We start from the raw sequence: 12,121 nt of genomic DNA, 5'->3' as shown, positions 1-12,121 counted from the left end.
CCTCCTAAAAGGAATTTGGGCACCTTTGCGCATCTAGGCTGCAAAAAAGTGTCACACATGTGGTATCGCCGTACTCAGGAGAAGTTGGGGAATGTGTTTTGGGGTGTCATTTTACATATACCCATGCTGGGTGAGAAAAATATCTTGGTCAAATGCCAACTTTGTATAAAAAAATGGGAAAAGTTGTCTTTTGCCAAGATATTTATCTCACCCAGCATGGTTATATGTAAAATGACACCCCAAAACACATTCCCCAACTTCTCCTGAGCACGGCGATACCAGATGTGTGACACTTTTTTGCAGCCAAGGTGGGCAAAGGGGCACATATTCCAAAGTGCACCTTTCGGATTTCGCAGGCCATTTTTTTACACATTTTGATTGCAAGGTACTTCTCACACATTTGGGCCCCTAAATTGCCAGGTGTCACGGAATGTGTACAGGTAACAAGGCAAAACAACATGCATAAATGACTCGCTGGATCCAAAAGCTAAGGAACGAAAGGGAGACCCCTGCAGAAGACCTGGCACTTTCCCTGGCTGCTCAGCCTATGCATAGATCCGAATGGTGGAGGTATGCATATCCACGTACCTTGACTATATAACCCCTGAGCACCCTACAATAGTGAGGGGACACGACCACCGGCTCCCTACACCAGACACGGAGGGAGTCAGGGTCACCTGCGATCCAGCAAACAGAAAATAACAGATAACAGTTTAACACTTAACTTTGTAGAGGAGAGGAGAACCAGATGGGCATGCACACATACTCCAGGAAGAAATATAAGCCGCCCAGAAAAGCCTTCTGGGGAAGAATTTAAAGGGAAGCAATTAGTCCAACACATGACAGCTGAGAGAGACTAACGAGAGGAGGAGATGAATACCACAACACAGAAACTCAAGGGGGAGGTTCTGAAAGGCCTCTGTCAGAGCTTCTCAGCTGTCTGGTTGTGACACCAGGGCAGTATAACTACGCCACAAGTGACCCCATTTTGGAAAGAAGACACCCCAAGGTATTCCGTGAGGGGCATGGCGAGTTCCTAGAATTTTTTATTTTTTGTTGCAAGTTAGTGGAATATGAGACTTTGTAAGAAAAAAAAAATTAAAATAAAAATCATCATTTTCCGCTAACTTGTGACAAAAAATAAAAAGTTCTATGAACTCACTATGCCCATCAGCGAATACCTTAGGGTGTCTACTTTCCGAAATGGGGTCATTTGTGGGGGTTTTCTACTGTCTGGGCATTGTAGAACCTCAGGAAACATGACAGGTGCTCAGAAAGTCAGAGCTGTTTCAAAAAGCGGAAATTCACATTTTTGTACCATAGTTTATAAACGCTATAACTTTTACCCAAACCATTTTTTTTGCCCAAACATTTTTTTTTATCAAAGACATGTAGAACAATAAATTTAGCGAAAAATTTATATATGGATGTCGTTTTTTTTTGCAAAATTTTACAGCTGAAAGTGAAAAATGTCATTTTTTTGCAAAAAAATCGTAAAATTTCGATTAATAACAAAAAAAGTAAAAATGTCAGCAGCAATGAAATACCACCAAATGAAAGCTCTATTAGTGAGAAGAAAAGGAGGTAAAATTCATTTGGGTGGTAAGTTGCATGACCGAGCAATAAACGGTGAAAGTAGTGTAGTGCCGAAGTGTAAAAAGTGGCCTGGTCATGAAGGGGGTTTTAGCTAGCGGGGTTGAAGTGGTTAAATGCCGATGTGAATTTACTGTTGGCAGTCAGAAATGGGTTAAAATAAAAATGAACGATAAAAAAAAAAAATCATAAGCATTGCTGTGTCCAAAAACAATTAAAATATAAAAATATTTATCCCATACGGATACAACAGGAAAAAAAATATCAAAATGGCTGATTCCATTAAGAAGTCACAATAAAAACTACAGATCGTCCTTCAAAACACGAGCCTCACACAGCGCCATAGACAGAACTATAGAAACCGCGACCGGTCAGAACATGGCGATGCAAAGAAAAAAATAATCATTTTTCCCCAGTTATTGGGAAAGTACTTGACGCGGAGAATAAGGGGAACAGGTCAGTTTCACCGCATACAAAACGCCATAAAAACAAAACCCGGAAAACTGTGGAGGAATTGCGTTTCTTTTTTTCCAGCGTCCTACTACATCGTATGCAATATTAAATGGCACCAATAGAAAGCGCAACTTGTCCCGCAAAAAAACAAGTCCTCCATGCTACGGGAACTGAAGAAAATATATAATGATTTAAAAGTTATGGCTCCAGGAAGGCGGGGAGTGAAAAACGAAAAAATAAATAAAAAAAATAATGAAAATAATGTGGCCACCCTGTCTATAGCTGACCTATGTTTCTTTTTTTCCAGCGTCCTACTACATCGTATGCAATATTAAATGGCGCCAAAAAAACAAGTCCTCCATGCTTCGTGAACTGAATTTTTTAAGTTATGGCTCCAGGAAGGCAGGGAATGAAAGCAAGACAAGTCACGTGGTTTTGAAGATGGAAAAATAAACAGCAACAGCCCAAGTAACCAGACCACGTGACGCGCCCTGTCCCAGCCCCGTTATCTTCTCTTCCTAGCAGGGGGGAGTAGTCGATGACCGATCTCTCGACAACTGTGTGAAGCGCCGGGCTGGCTCGGTGCTCGTCTTCTTCTGCCTGGTTTGTTGTGTGGCGGGCTCCTGGCTCCACGCCGCTGGTCCCCCCTGGGCTGTGAGTGAGTCTTCTGCCCGGTCATCTCCTCTCCTTTCCTGCAGTCATGGCCGACGCCTCCGAGAAGCTTTACCGGGCCGAGTACGCCAAGAGCAGCCGGGCCTCCTGCAAGAAGTGCGGGGACAACATCTCCAAGGAGTCGCTGCGGCTCGCCATCATGGTGCAGGTAAAGCATGCGGCCGCGTCTGGCTGGGTAGAGGCAGGTATTGGGAGGGGGTGCAGGCCTCCACATAGCAGAGCTGTGTGCCCCGGGGGATGACTTCCTGTGCAAAGTGCCAGCTGCCCCTTTAAGACGTGTTATTATGTAATTGTAGCCTGGGTGCTAAAACTTTTGCATGGGGACAACCCTGGCACCTGGTAGACCAATGCAGACCCATTACTGTGCATTTAAAGGGGTGTTCCAGGTGCCATACATGGAGTCACTGTATGGACAAGGGTGTGTAAACTTATGCACAGGGGTCCATACTTAGATCTTGCCCCCTTGGACATTCTCCTCGGTGCATCCCTACAGCACATTACACGTTCCTGATCCAATAAAAGGCGCTGAAAGGGTGTTTAGACTTAGACAATTTTTCAAGTGGCTTGAGGCTTAGGGAGAGCGATGGGGGGAGTAGTACGCAGCCTGTCCATAGGGTCACTGTGTGCGTGTAAACTAATGCAAAGTCATCTAGAAACTGGGTTAGAGAGCGCAGTTTGCAACTGAAAGGGGGTTTGCAGGAGCAATGGTATGCAAGTCATCCCCCCCCCCCCCCCCCATAGGATTACAGTATGGACAGGGTTGTGTTAGGCTGCTTTCACACTAGCGTTCGGGTGTCCGCTCGTGAGCTCCGTTTGAAGGGGCTCACGAGCGGACCCGAACGCAGCCGTCCAGCCCTGATGCAGTCTGAATGGAGCGGATCCGCTCAGACTGCATCAGTCTGGCGGCGTTCAGCCTCCGCTCCGCTCGCCTCCGCACGGACAGGCGGACAGCTGAACGCTGCTTGCTGCGTTCGGGTGTCCGCCTGGCCGTGCGGATCCGTGCGGATCCGTCCAGACTTACAATGTAAGTCAATGGGGACGGATCCGTTTGAAGATGCCACAATGTGGCTCAATCTTCAAGCGGATCCGTCCCCCATTGACTTTACATTGAAAGTCTGAACGGATCCGTCCCAGGCTATTTTCACACTTAGCTGTTCTATGCTAAAATAATGCAGACGGATCCGCCCGAACGCTAGTGTGAAAGTAGCCTATGGCTACTTTCACACTAGCGTTCGTCGGTCCGCTCGTGAGTTCCGTTTGAAGGGGCTCACGAGCGGACCCGAACGCAGCCGTCCAGCCCTGATGCAGTCTGAATGGAGCGGATCCGCTCAGACTGCATCAGTCTGGCGGCGTTCAGCCTCCGCTCCGCTCGCCTCCGCACGGACAGGCGGACAGCTGAACGCTGCTTGCAGCGTTCGGGTGTCCGCCTGGCCGTGCGGAGGCGTGCGGATCCGTCCAGACTTACAATGTAAGTCAATGGGGACGGATCCGTTTGAAGATGCCACAATATGGCTCAATCTTCAGGCGGATCCGTCCCCCATTGACTTTACATTGAAAGTCTGGACGGATCCGTACGAGGCTATTTTCACACTTAGGCTGTTATATGCTAAAATAATGCAGACGGATCCGTACTGAACGGAGCCTCCGTCTGCATTATTATGATCGGATCCGTTCAGAACGGATCCGATCGAACGCTAGTGTGAAAGTAGCCTTAACTGTAGTCTATGGACTATTACCCCCATCATCCTACACTCGTCTCTACTCTTCATTTCCTGTAGATTGATTAGCAGGACAGGATATAATGCACCGGCTCTTTCCTCTGCTGACGGGTCTAATACACTTGCATTATCCTGGAGCATCTATCGTGACTCTAGGTTGTGACATTCCTCTATTATTCCTTCTAGAAGTTAGGAATGAATTACCAGCAGTTTGCCAGTTGTTACCAGTTGGGGGCGTGTCCCTGCATAGTCGGTGTTCTCCACGGACAGCACACGTCCCCATTCATTTTAATGTGTGTATTCACACTTGAGTTTTTTTTTTCTACCACGGTCGGTGGTTTTAGCGCGGACGCATGCTCTATTTTGCCCCTCTATTGGTCCGTGATAACCACGGATGCAACACGGACGCCGTTCGTGTTGCCTCCGTGTTTCACGGATTATTAGGAAGAGATGCTTTGAAAATTATTTTTCAGCTGTGCAGGGTCAGTGAAACACGGATCCATCACGGAGGCGTCACGGACACGGACGGCAGTGACTGGGTAGTTTCAGACTGTTGGAAACTTCGCTGCTACTAGAAAAAATATACCAGGTGTACGTCTCAGTGGTAGGTCCTATCACGGGCAGGGTGGAGGCGCTAAAATTAATATGCTTTATTACAACGTAATTAAAAACGGGGAAAATGTCTCACAATTCACAAGCAAACTTAAATAGAGAAAACCGTACGGCAAAACGCTGTTGCCTAGTGCGCCGGCGTGGGCTAGTAAGGTATCGGATATAGAAAGAAGGTGGGTGATAAAAATATAGGTCTGAGAAGCCTAGAGGGTCCGTAACTCACAATATACCACACTGCCCAGGGTATCTTAGAAGCGATGACCACCCCAGGGAAGCCTCTTAGAAGACCTGACCACATAGAGCGTCGATGCATTTCATCATCGGGAGCACGTGGTGAGATGATACACAAAGCTGCCACACACACCAAAAATGTGGACAGCACACAGTGTGGTATCTGCATCAGTATGTCCTATTCTTGTCCGTTTTAGGCATTGTTACAATGGATCCACAAAAAAAAACTGATGGCATACGGATCAGTTCAGTCCCTCTTACGTTTTTTGGGGTTTTTTTGGCTGGAGAAAATACCGCAGCATGCTGCAGTTTTCTCTCTGGCCAAAAATCCTAAACGCTTGCCGGATCCGGCATTAATTAATTTCCTGGAGATGGGTATAAACTACTGGAAAACCCCCTTTAAATTTATCCTACCGGTTTGTGTATGCAGCTCCTATTCAGAACTGTGTGTTTCCGTGGTTACAGATGACAAACGGGTCTGGCGTAGTCCAATCCTGCAGTTGTGTTCTCCCTCTTTCTGGTAAGGGGGGGGGGGGGGGATGAAATAAAGGTGTATCAATTTGATTCCATTTCCGAGATTTCTGCTTGCTGTCAGTGAATGTGAAAACCTCTACAGGCCTAATACTTTTTCACAGCTGAGGGTTTGTTGCTACTGTATCCAGTCTAGACAGACCTCTGTAAGCTGAACTGATACATTGTATCAGTCAGGACAGCAGAGAGGAGTGTGCTGCCTGTGTGACTACTTCACAGAGGATTGATTAGACTGGATATAATTGTACCAAACCTACAGCTGTGAGAAGTACTAAGTATTGGCTTCACCAAGTCCCTAAATGTCAGGTCCCCCCTGGCTGTGCAGCAATACCCCTACGTTGTGGTAGTAGTCGGATCTGCCAGTCAGAACCCTAGGAAAGCTGGAACGCTGCCCTTGTAGGGGAGGTAACGGCGGCTGCGCAGTTCACATTGCGGGGTGTGCACCCTCCTAGTTCCTTGCAGCTCTGTGGTCGCTCCCCATTGTGGTGTGTGGAACCTTCACCGCACAAGTCTGGGGACGTCAAGGGCTTAGAGGGGTATTCTCATCTGGCACATTCATGGTCTATCACTAGGGCATGCCATCAATGTCAGATGGTTGCAGGTCCTTCTTCTGGGACCCAATGCCATCTCCAGAACTGAAGTGAACAGAGAGCACACTGCGCATGCGCCACCACCCTCTGTTCACTAGTAGAGGAGTTTCAAAAAATAGCCAAGCGCCGGCTCACCTGTTTCCGGCAGCCCGTAGAGGTGAATGGAGAAGGGGCCGCACTTCCTCTGCTATTAGGTGAATGGAGCAGCGCTTGCGCTGTGCACTTTCCATTCACCGCATTGGGACTTCCAAAAACAGCCGAGCATGCTCACTCAGCTGTATCCGGAACTCCCATAGCTATGAATTGTGAGCACGCTGTTTAACCCTACAGAACCGATGTGATTGTCGTTGCTTTCTTTCCCCCGTAGTCTCCCGTGTTTGATGGGAAGGTCCCGCACTGGCACCACTACCTCTGCTTTTGGAAGCGGGCGCGAGTCTTATCTCAGGCGGAAATCGATGGCTTCACCGACCTGCGCTGGGAGGACCAGGAGAAGATCAAGAAGGCAATTGAGACCGGGGGAGCTGCAGGCGGTAGGTTGTGAATAAAGCTGGAAAGTTCTGCAACTCTTTAAAATATTTTGTTTCCTTTCTTCTGGCTCGGTGCTCGTCTTCTTCTGCCTGGTTTGTTGTGTGGCGGGCTCCTGGCTCCACGCCGCTGGTCCCCCCTGGGCTGTGAGTGAGTCTTCTGCCCGGTCATCTCCTCTCCTTTCCTGCAGTCATGGCCGACGCCTCCGAGAAGCTTTACTGGGCCGAGTACGCCAAGAGCAGCCGGGCCTCCTGCAAGAAGTGCGGGGACAACATCTCCAAGGAGTCGCTGCGGCTCGCCATCATGGTGGAGGTAAAGCATGCGGCTGCGTCTGGCTGGGTAGAGGCAGGTATTGGGAGGGGGTGCAGGCCTCCACATAGCAGAGCTGTGTGCCCCGCGGGATGACTTCCTGTGCAAAGTGCCAGCTGCCCCTTTAAGACGTGTTATTATGTAATTATAGCCTGGGTGCTAAAACTTTTGCATGGGGACAACCCTGCCACCTGGTAGACCAATGCAGACCCATTACTGTGCATTTAAAGGGGTGTTCCAGGTGCCATATATAGGGTCACTGTATGGAGAAGGGTGTGTAAACTTATGCACAGGGGTCCATACTTAGATCTTGCCCCCTTGGACATTCTCCTCGGTGTATCCCTACAGCACATTATACGTTCCTGATCCAATAGGAGGCGCTGAAAGGGTGTTTAGACTTAGACAATTTTTCAAGTGGCTTGAGCCTTAGGGAGAGCGATGGGGGGAGTATAACGCAGCCTGTCCATAGGGTCACTGTGTGCGTGTAAACTAATGCAAAGTCATCTAGAAACTGGGTTAGAGAGCGCAGTTTGCAACTGAAAGGGGGTTTGCAGGAGCAATGGTATGCAAGTCACCCCCCCCCCCCCCCCCCATAGGATTACAGTATGGACAGGGGTGTGTAAACTAACGCAACGGCACCTAGAAAGTCCACCAGAGGGAGGGTTGCATCCCAGGTTGTATGTGCTTAAAGGCGGTTTCCAAGGGTTTTAACCACCTCCGGACCGCCTAACGCACGGATGCGTCCGGAAGGTGGTTGATTCATTCCTCCTGGACGCATCCGTGCGTCATCTCGCGATAGCCGAGATTTCCTGTGATCGCGCGGGCTCACAGGAACGGAAGATAAGCGAGTGGATCTCCAGCCTGCCAGCGGCGATCGCTCGCTGGCAGGCTGGAGATGTGATTTTTTTTAACCCCTAACAGGTATATTAGACGCTGTTTTGATAACAGCTTCTAATATACCTCCTACCTGGTCCTCTGGTGGTCCCTTTTTGTTTGGATCGACCACCAGAGGACACAGGCAGCTCAGTAAAGTAGCACCAAACACCACTACACCCCCCCCCCCCCCCCCGTCACTTATTAACCCTTTATGAACCACTGATCACCCCCCTGTAAGGCTCCATTCAGACATTTTTTTGGCCCAAGTTAGCGGAAATTTATTTATTTTTTTATTATTATTTTTTTTTCTTACAAAGTCTCATATTCCACTAACTTGTGTCAAAAAATAAAATCTCACATGAACTCACCATACCCCTCACGGAATCCAAATGCGTTTCGGAAAGAAGACACCCCAAGGTATTCCGTGAGGGGCATATTGAGTCCATGAAAGATTTAAATTTTTGTCCCAAGTTAGCGGAAAGGGAGACTTTGTGAGGAAAAAACAAAAAAAAAATCTATTTCCGCTAACTTGTGCCCCCAAAAAAAAAATTCTATGAACTCGCCATGCCCCTGATTGAATACCTTGGGGTGTCTTCTTTCCAAAATGGGGTCACATGTGGGGTATTTATACTGCCCTGGCGTTTTAGGGGCCATAAAGCGTGAGAAGAAGTCTGGGATCCAAATGTCTAAAAATGCCCTCCTAAAAGGAATTTGGGCCCCTTTGCGCATCTAGGCTGCAAAAAAGTGTCACACATCTGGTATCGCCGTACTCAGGAGAAGTTGGGCAATGTGTTTTTGGGGTGTCATTTTACATATACCCATGCTGGGTGAGAAAAATATCTTGGTCAAATGCCAACTTTGTATAAAAAAAAAAATGGGAAAAGTTGTCTTTTGCCAAGATATTTCTCTCACCCAGCATGGGTATATGTAAAATGACACCCCAAAACACATTCCCCAACTTCTCCTGAGTACGGCGATACCAGATGTGTGACACTTTTTTGCAGCCAAGGTGGGCAAAGGGGCACACATTCCAAAGAGCACCTTTAGGATTTCACCGGCCATTTTTCCATTTCATCCACCATGACGGCCCACATTGAGATTGACCCTTGACCTCTGTAGGGGCAGGAACACATAGAGAGTTTAAGAACCCCCCACCCCTCCACCTCCTCAGTGCTTTCCTGCCCCTACAGGGGCCAACACGTGGAGAGTTCCTCCTTCATGGAGGATAAAATAACCTTATTTTCTTTACAGGTTCTCCAGCTGGCCTCCCGCGGCAGGGGCTAAGGCTGGCCAGCTAGGAGCATCGAGGACCCTCGTCTTGGCTTATGCTGAGGCCTGTGGTCCTCCCCATACCTTCACACTTCCTTCCCTTCTTGAGGAAGCAGTTGGAGGTGCCGGCTTCTCGGCGCACGCCGCGCTCGGCGTCCTTTCCTTCTGGAGGGCCGAGCTCTAACGTCCGGCAGGGGGAGCAGGTGCGGCGCATGGAGCGTCTCTATGGGCGGGCCGGGCGACGCACGTATCCCTTAGTAGGCTGGTGCGGCGCAGGCCTACGCCGTCAAGCAGGGCGCAGCTAGATGACGTCAGACGCCGGGATTTTTAAAAGAGAAGACCGCGGTTCCTTTTGGCCCTTCGCCTGCTACACCGCGATGTCTGAGACACCTGCTCCCCGCCAGGAAGGTCCCGATCCTTCTGCCACCAGTACCGTGAGTCCCCTTCTGGGGGGTGTATATTTCAGTTTTTTTAAGTCTGAATTACTAATGCTGGGATATCTGGTTGCTTCCTTCTGCAGGGCAGCAAGGAGTTAAAAACCAAAACAAAACCCTTAAAATGCTGTGCTTGTTCCAAGCGTCTCCCTGAAAATTATAAAAAGAGGCTATGCAAAACTTGCACTTCGGAGATTTGGAAAGAGGAGCAACCAGATATACTCTCGGAAATGAAGTCTTTTATTTCAGACGAGATCAAGTCCTCCTTAGCCTCCTTATCTACCCCCCCATCCCTTCTAAGAAACGCAAAGTATCTGCTATTTCTTCTTCTGATGGCGAAGAGGTTGAAGTGGCCTCCGTCTCAGTCCAGACAATTTCCTAATGAGGAACCCTTGTCGGACGGAGAGATTCTTGAAGAGGATAAAAAATACTTTTTTTCCGCCGATGAAATGGAGGAGCTGCTCCGAGCAGTCAGGTCCACTATGGGCATTGAAGATACTCCTAAGCCCCGTACGGTACAGGATGAGATGTTTGGGGGTCTTAGATCTAGGTCTTCTATTGTTTTCCCCATCAATGAAAACATAAAAGAAATGATATTGGAGGAATGGTCAGATCCAGAAAAGAGACTTGGCGTTCCTAAAGAATTTAGGAATAGGCTCTGCTTTGACCCGTCTGAAAGCAAAGTATACAATCAGACGCCTAAGGTCGATTTGCAAGTGGCCAAAGTAGTAAAAAAGACCGCCCTACCCTTTGAGGATTCCTCTCAGCTAGGCGATCCTATGGATAGAAAGGCAGATGGCCTCCTAAAAAAATCCTGGGAGGCAGCTATGTTTGGGGTAAAAACTAATATTTCTGCTACCTCGGTTGCCAGAGCGATGTATATATGGCTTGGAGAACTGGACGAACATCTGAAAAACAAGACTCCAAGAGAAGAGATCAGGGATTCTCTCCCCCTTCTCCGCTCCGCCACAGCATTTTTGGCCGATGCGTCTGCAGAGTCCATCAGGTTTTCCGCCAGGGATGCTGCTCTATCTAATGCAGCCCGACGGGCTTTATGGATGAAAGCCTGGTCTGGAGACAAGGCATCCAAGGCCAAGCTTTGTTCCATCCCCTTTTCAGGGGAATTTGTCTTCGGCCCCACTCTGGATAAGATCCTAGAGGGAGCAGCAGACAAGAAGAAGGGTTTTCCAGAGGACAAAGAACCAAAAAAGAAGCCCTTTCGTCAGTACCAACCCCAGCAGAGATCCTACAGGGGGAAAGGGAAGTCTGGCCGATGGAGTTATCCAAAAGGGGGAAGAGGAAGAGGCTTTATCCTCAATCCCCAGAATAGGCAACCTAAACAGCAATGACGCCAGGGTAGGGGGGCGACTGATGGGTTTTCTATCCTCCTGGAGTCAGGTAACTTCAAATCCCTGGGTGCTAAACGTAATCTCCCAGGGTTACAGGATAGAGTTCACATCAGTCCCCCCAAGAAGATTCTGCATCACACCTCAGAGCAGATCAGATCTTCGGAGGATCTGGCAGGGCGTCCAGGACCTCTTAGAGCTAGGGGTAATTCGAAAGGTTCCTATCACAGAAGAAAGGAGAGGCTTCTATTCCAGTCTTTTTGTAGTAAAAAAACCAGACCAATCCTTTCGCACGATAATAAACCTGAAACCCCTAAACAAGTCTATCCTATACAGGAGGTTCAGGATGGAGACCATCCCATCCACAATCCCTCTGATTCCAAAAGGGGCATTCATGTCGTCAATCGATCTAAAGGACGCTTATTACCATGTCCCCATCCATCATCTTTCCCAAAAATACCTAAGATTCGCTCTAAGAGGACCAGACAGGTCTATCCATCACTTCCAATATGTCGCCCTCCCTTTCGGTATCTCCTCGGCCCCCAGGGTCTTCACAAAAATCGTGGTAGAGATGGTGGCCTGCCTTCGCCAGGAAGGAATCACAATCATTCCTTATCTCGACGACTTTTTAATTCTAGGCAAGACAGAATCCGAGAACCTTTTGGCAACCCAAAGATTCTCGGAACTCTTAAAGAACCTCGGATGGATTATAAATATAAAAAAATCCACCCTAACTCCGTCCATGAGAATAAAGTTCCTGGGCGTGGAATTAGATTCATCCCTGTTGATGACCTTCCTCCCTCAGGACAAAGCCACTGCACTGACAGAGAAAATCAGAACATTCCAGAGGGCGCGCAACTGCTCCATCAGAAAGGCCATGAGTCTCCTGGGAAGCCTAACCGCCTGCATTCCCTCGGTGGCATGGTGCCAAAGCCACACAAGAGTAATCCAAAATTGGATCT

The 12,121-nt window shown here is 48.4% G+C and overlaps 1 protein-coding gene across 1 annotated transcript in view; it reads left to right on the top strand.

Annotated features, from left to right (window-relative positions):
• The first annotated feature begins 2,591 nt into the window (after positions 1-2,591).
• PARP1 (poly(ADP-ribose) polymerase 1) overlaps positions 2,592-12,121 on the top strand; it is a 62,030-nt gene continuing 52,500 nt past the window's right edge. The window contains exons 1-3 of the mRNA XM_044290258.1: positions 2,592-2,866; positions 6,768-6,930; positions 7,116-7,237. Of these exons, the coding sequence (XP_044146193.1) occupies positions 2,747-2,866; positions 6,768-6,930; positions 7,116-7,237 (405 nt within the window). The 5' untranslated portion in view covers positions 2,592-2,746. The remainder of the gene's footprint in view (positions 2,867-6,767; positions 6,931-7,115; positions 7,238-12,121) is intronic.

Source organism: Bufo gargarizans, chromosome 4 (genome assembly GCF_014858855.1).
Source record: "Bufo gargarizans isolate SCDJY-AF-19 chromosome 4, ASM1485885v1, whole genome shotgun sequence".
Taxonomy (NCBI): domain Eukaryota; kingdom Metazoa; phylum Chordata; class Amphibia; order Anura; family Bufonidae; genus Bufo; species Bufo gargarizans.
The sequence above is the reverse complement of the archived record's forward strand: the minus strand, read 5'-3'. Positions and strand labels throughout refer to the sequence as shown.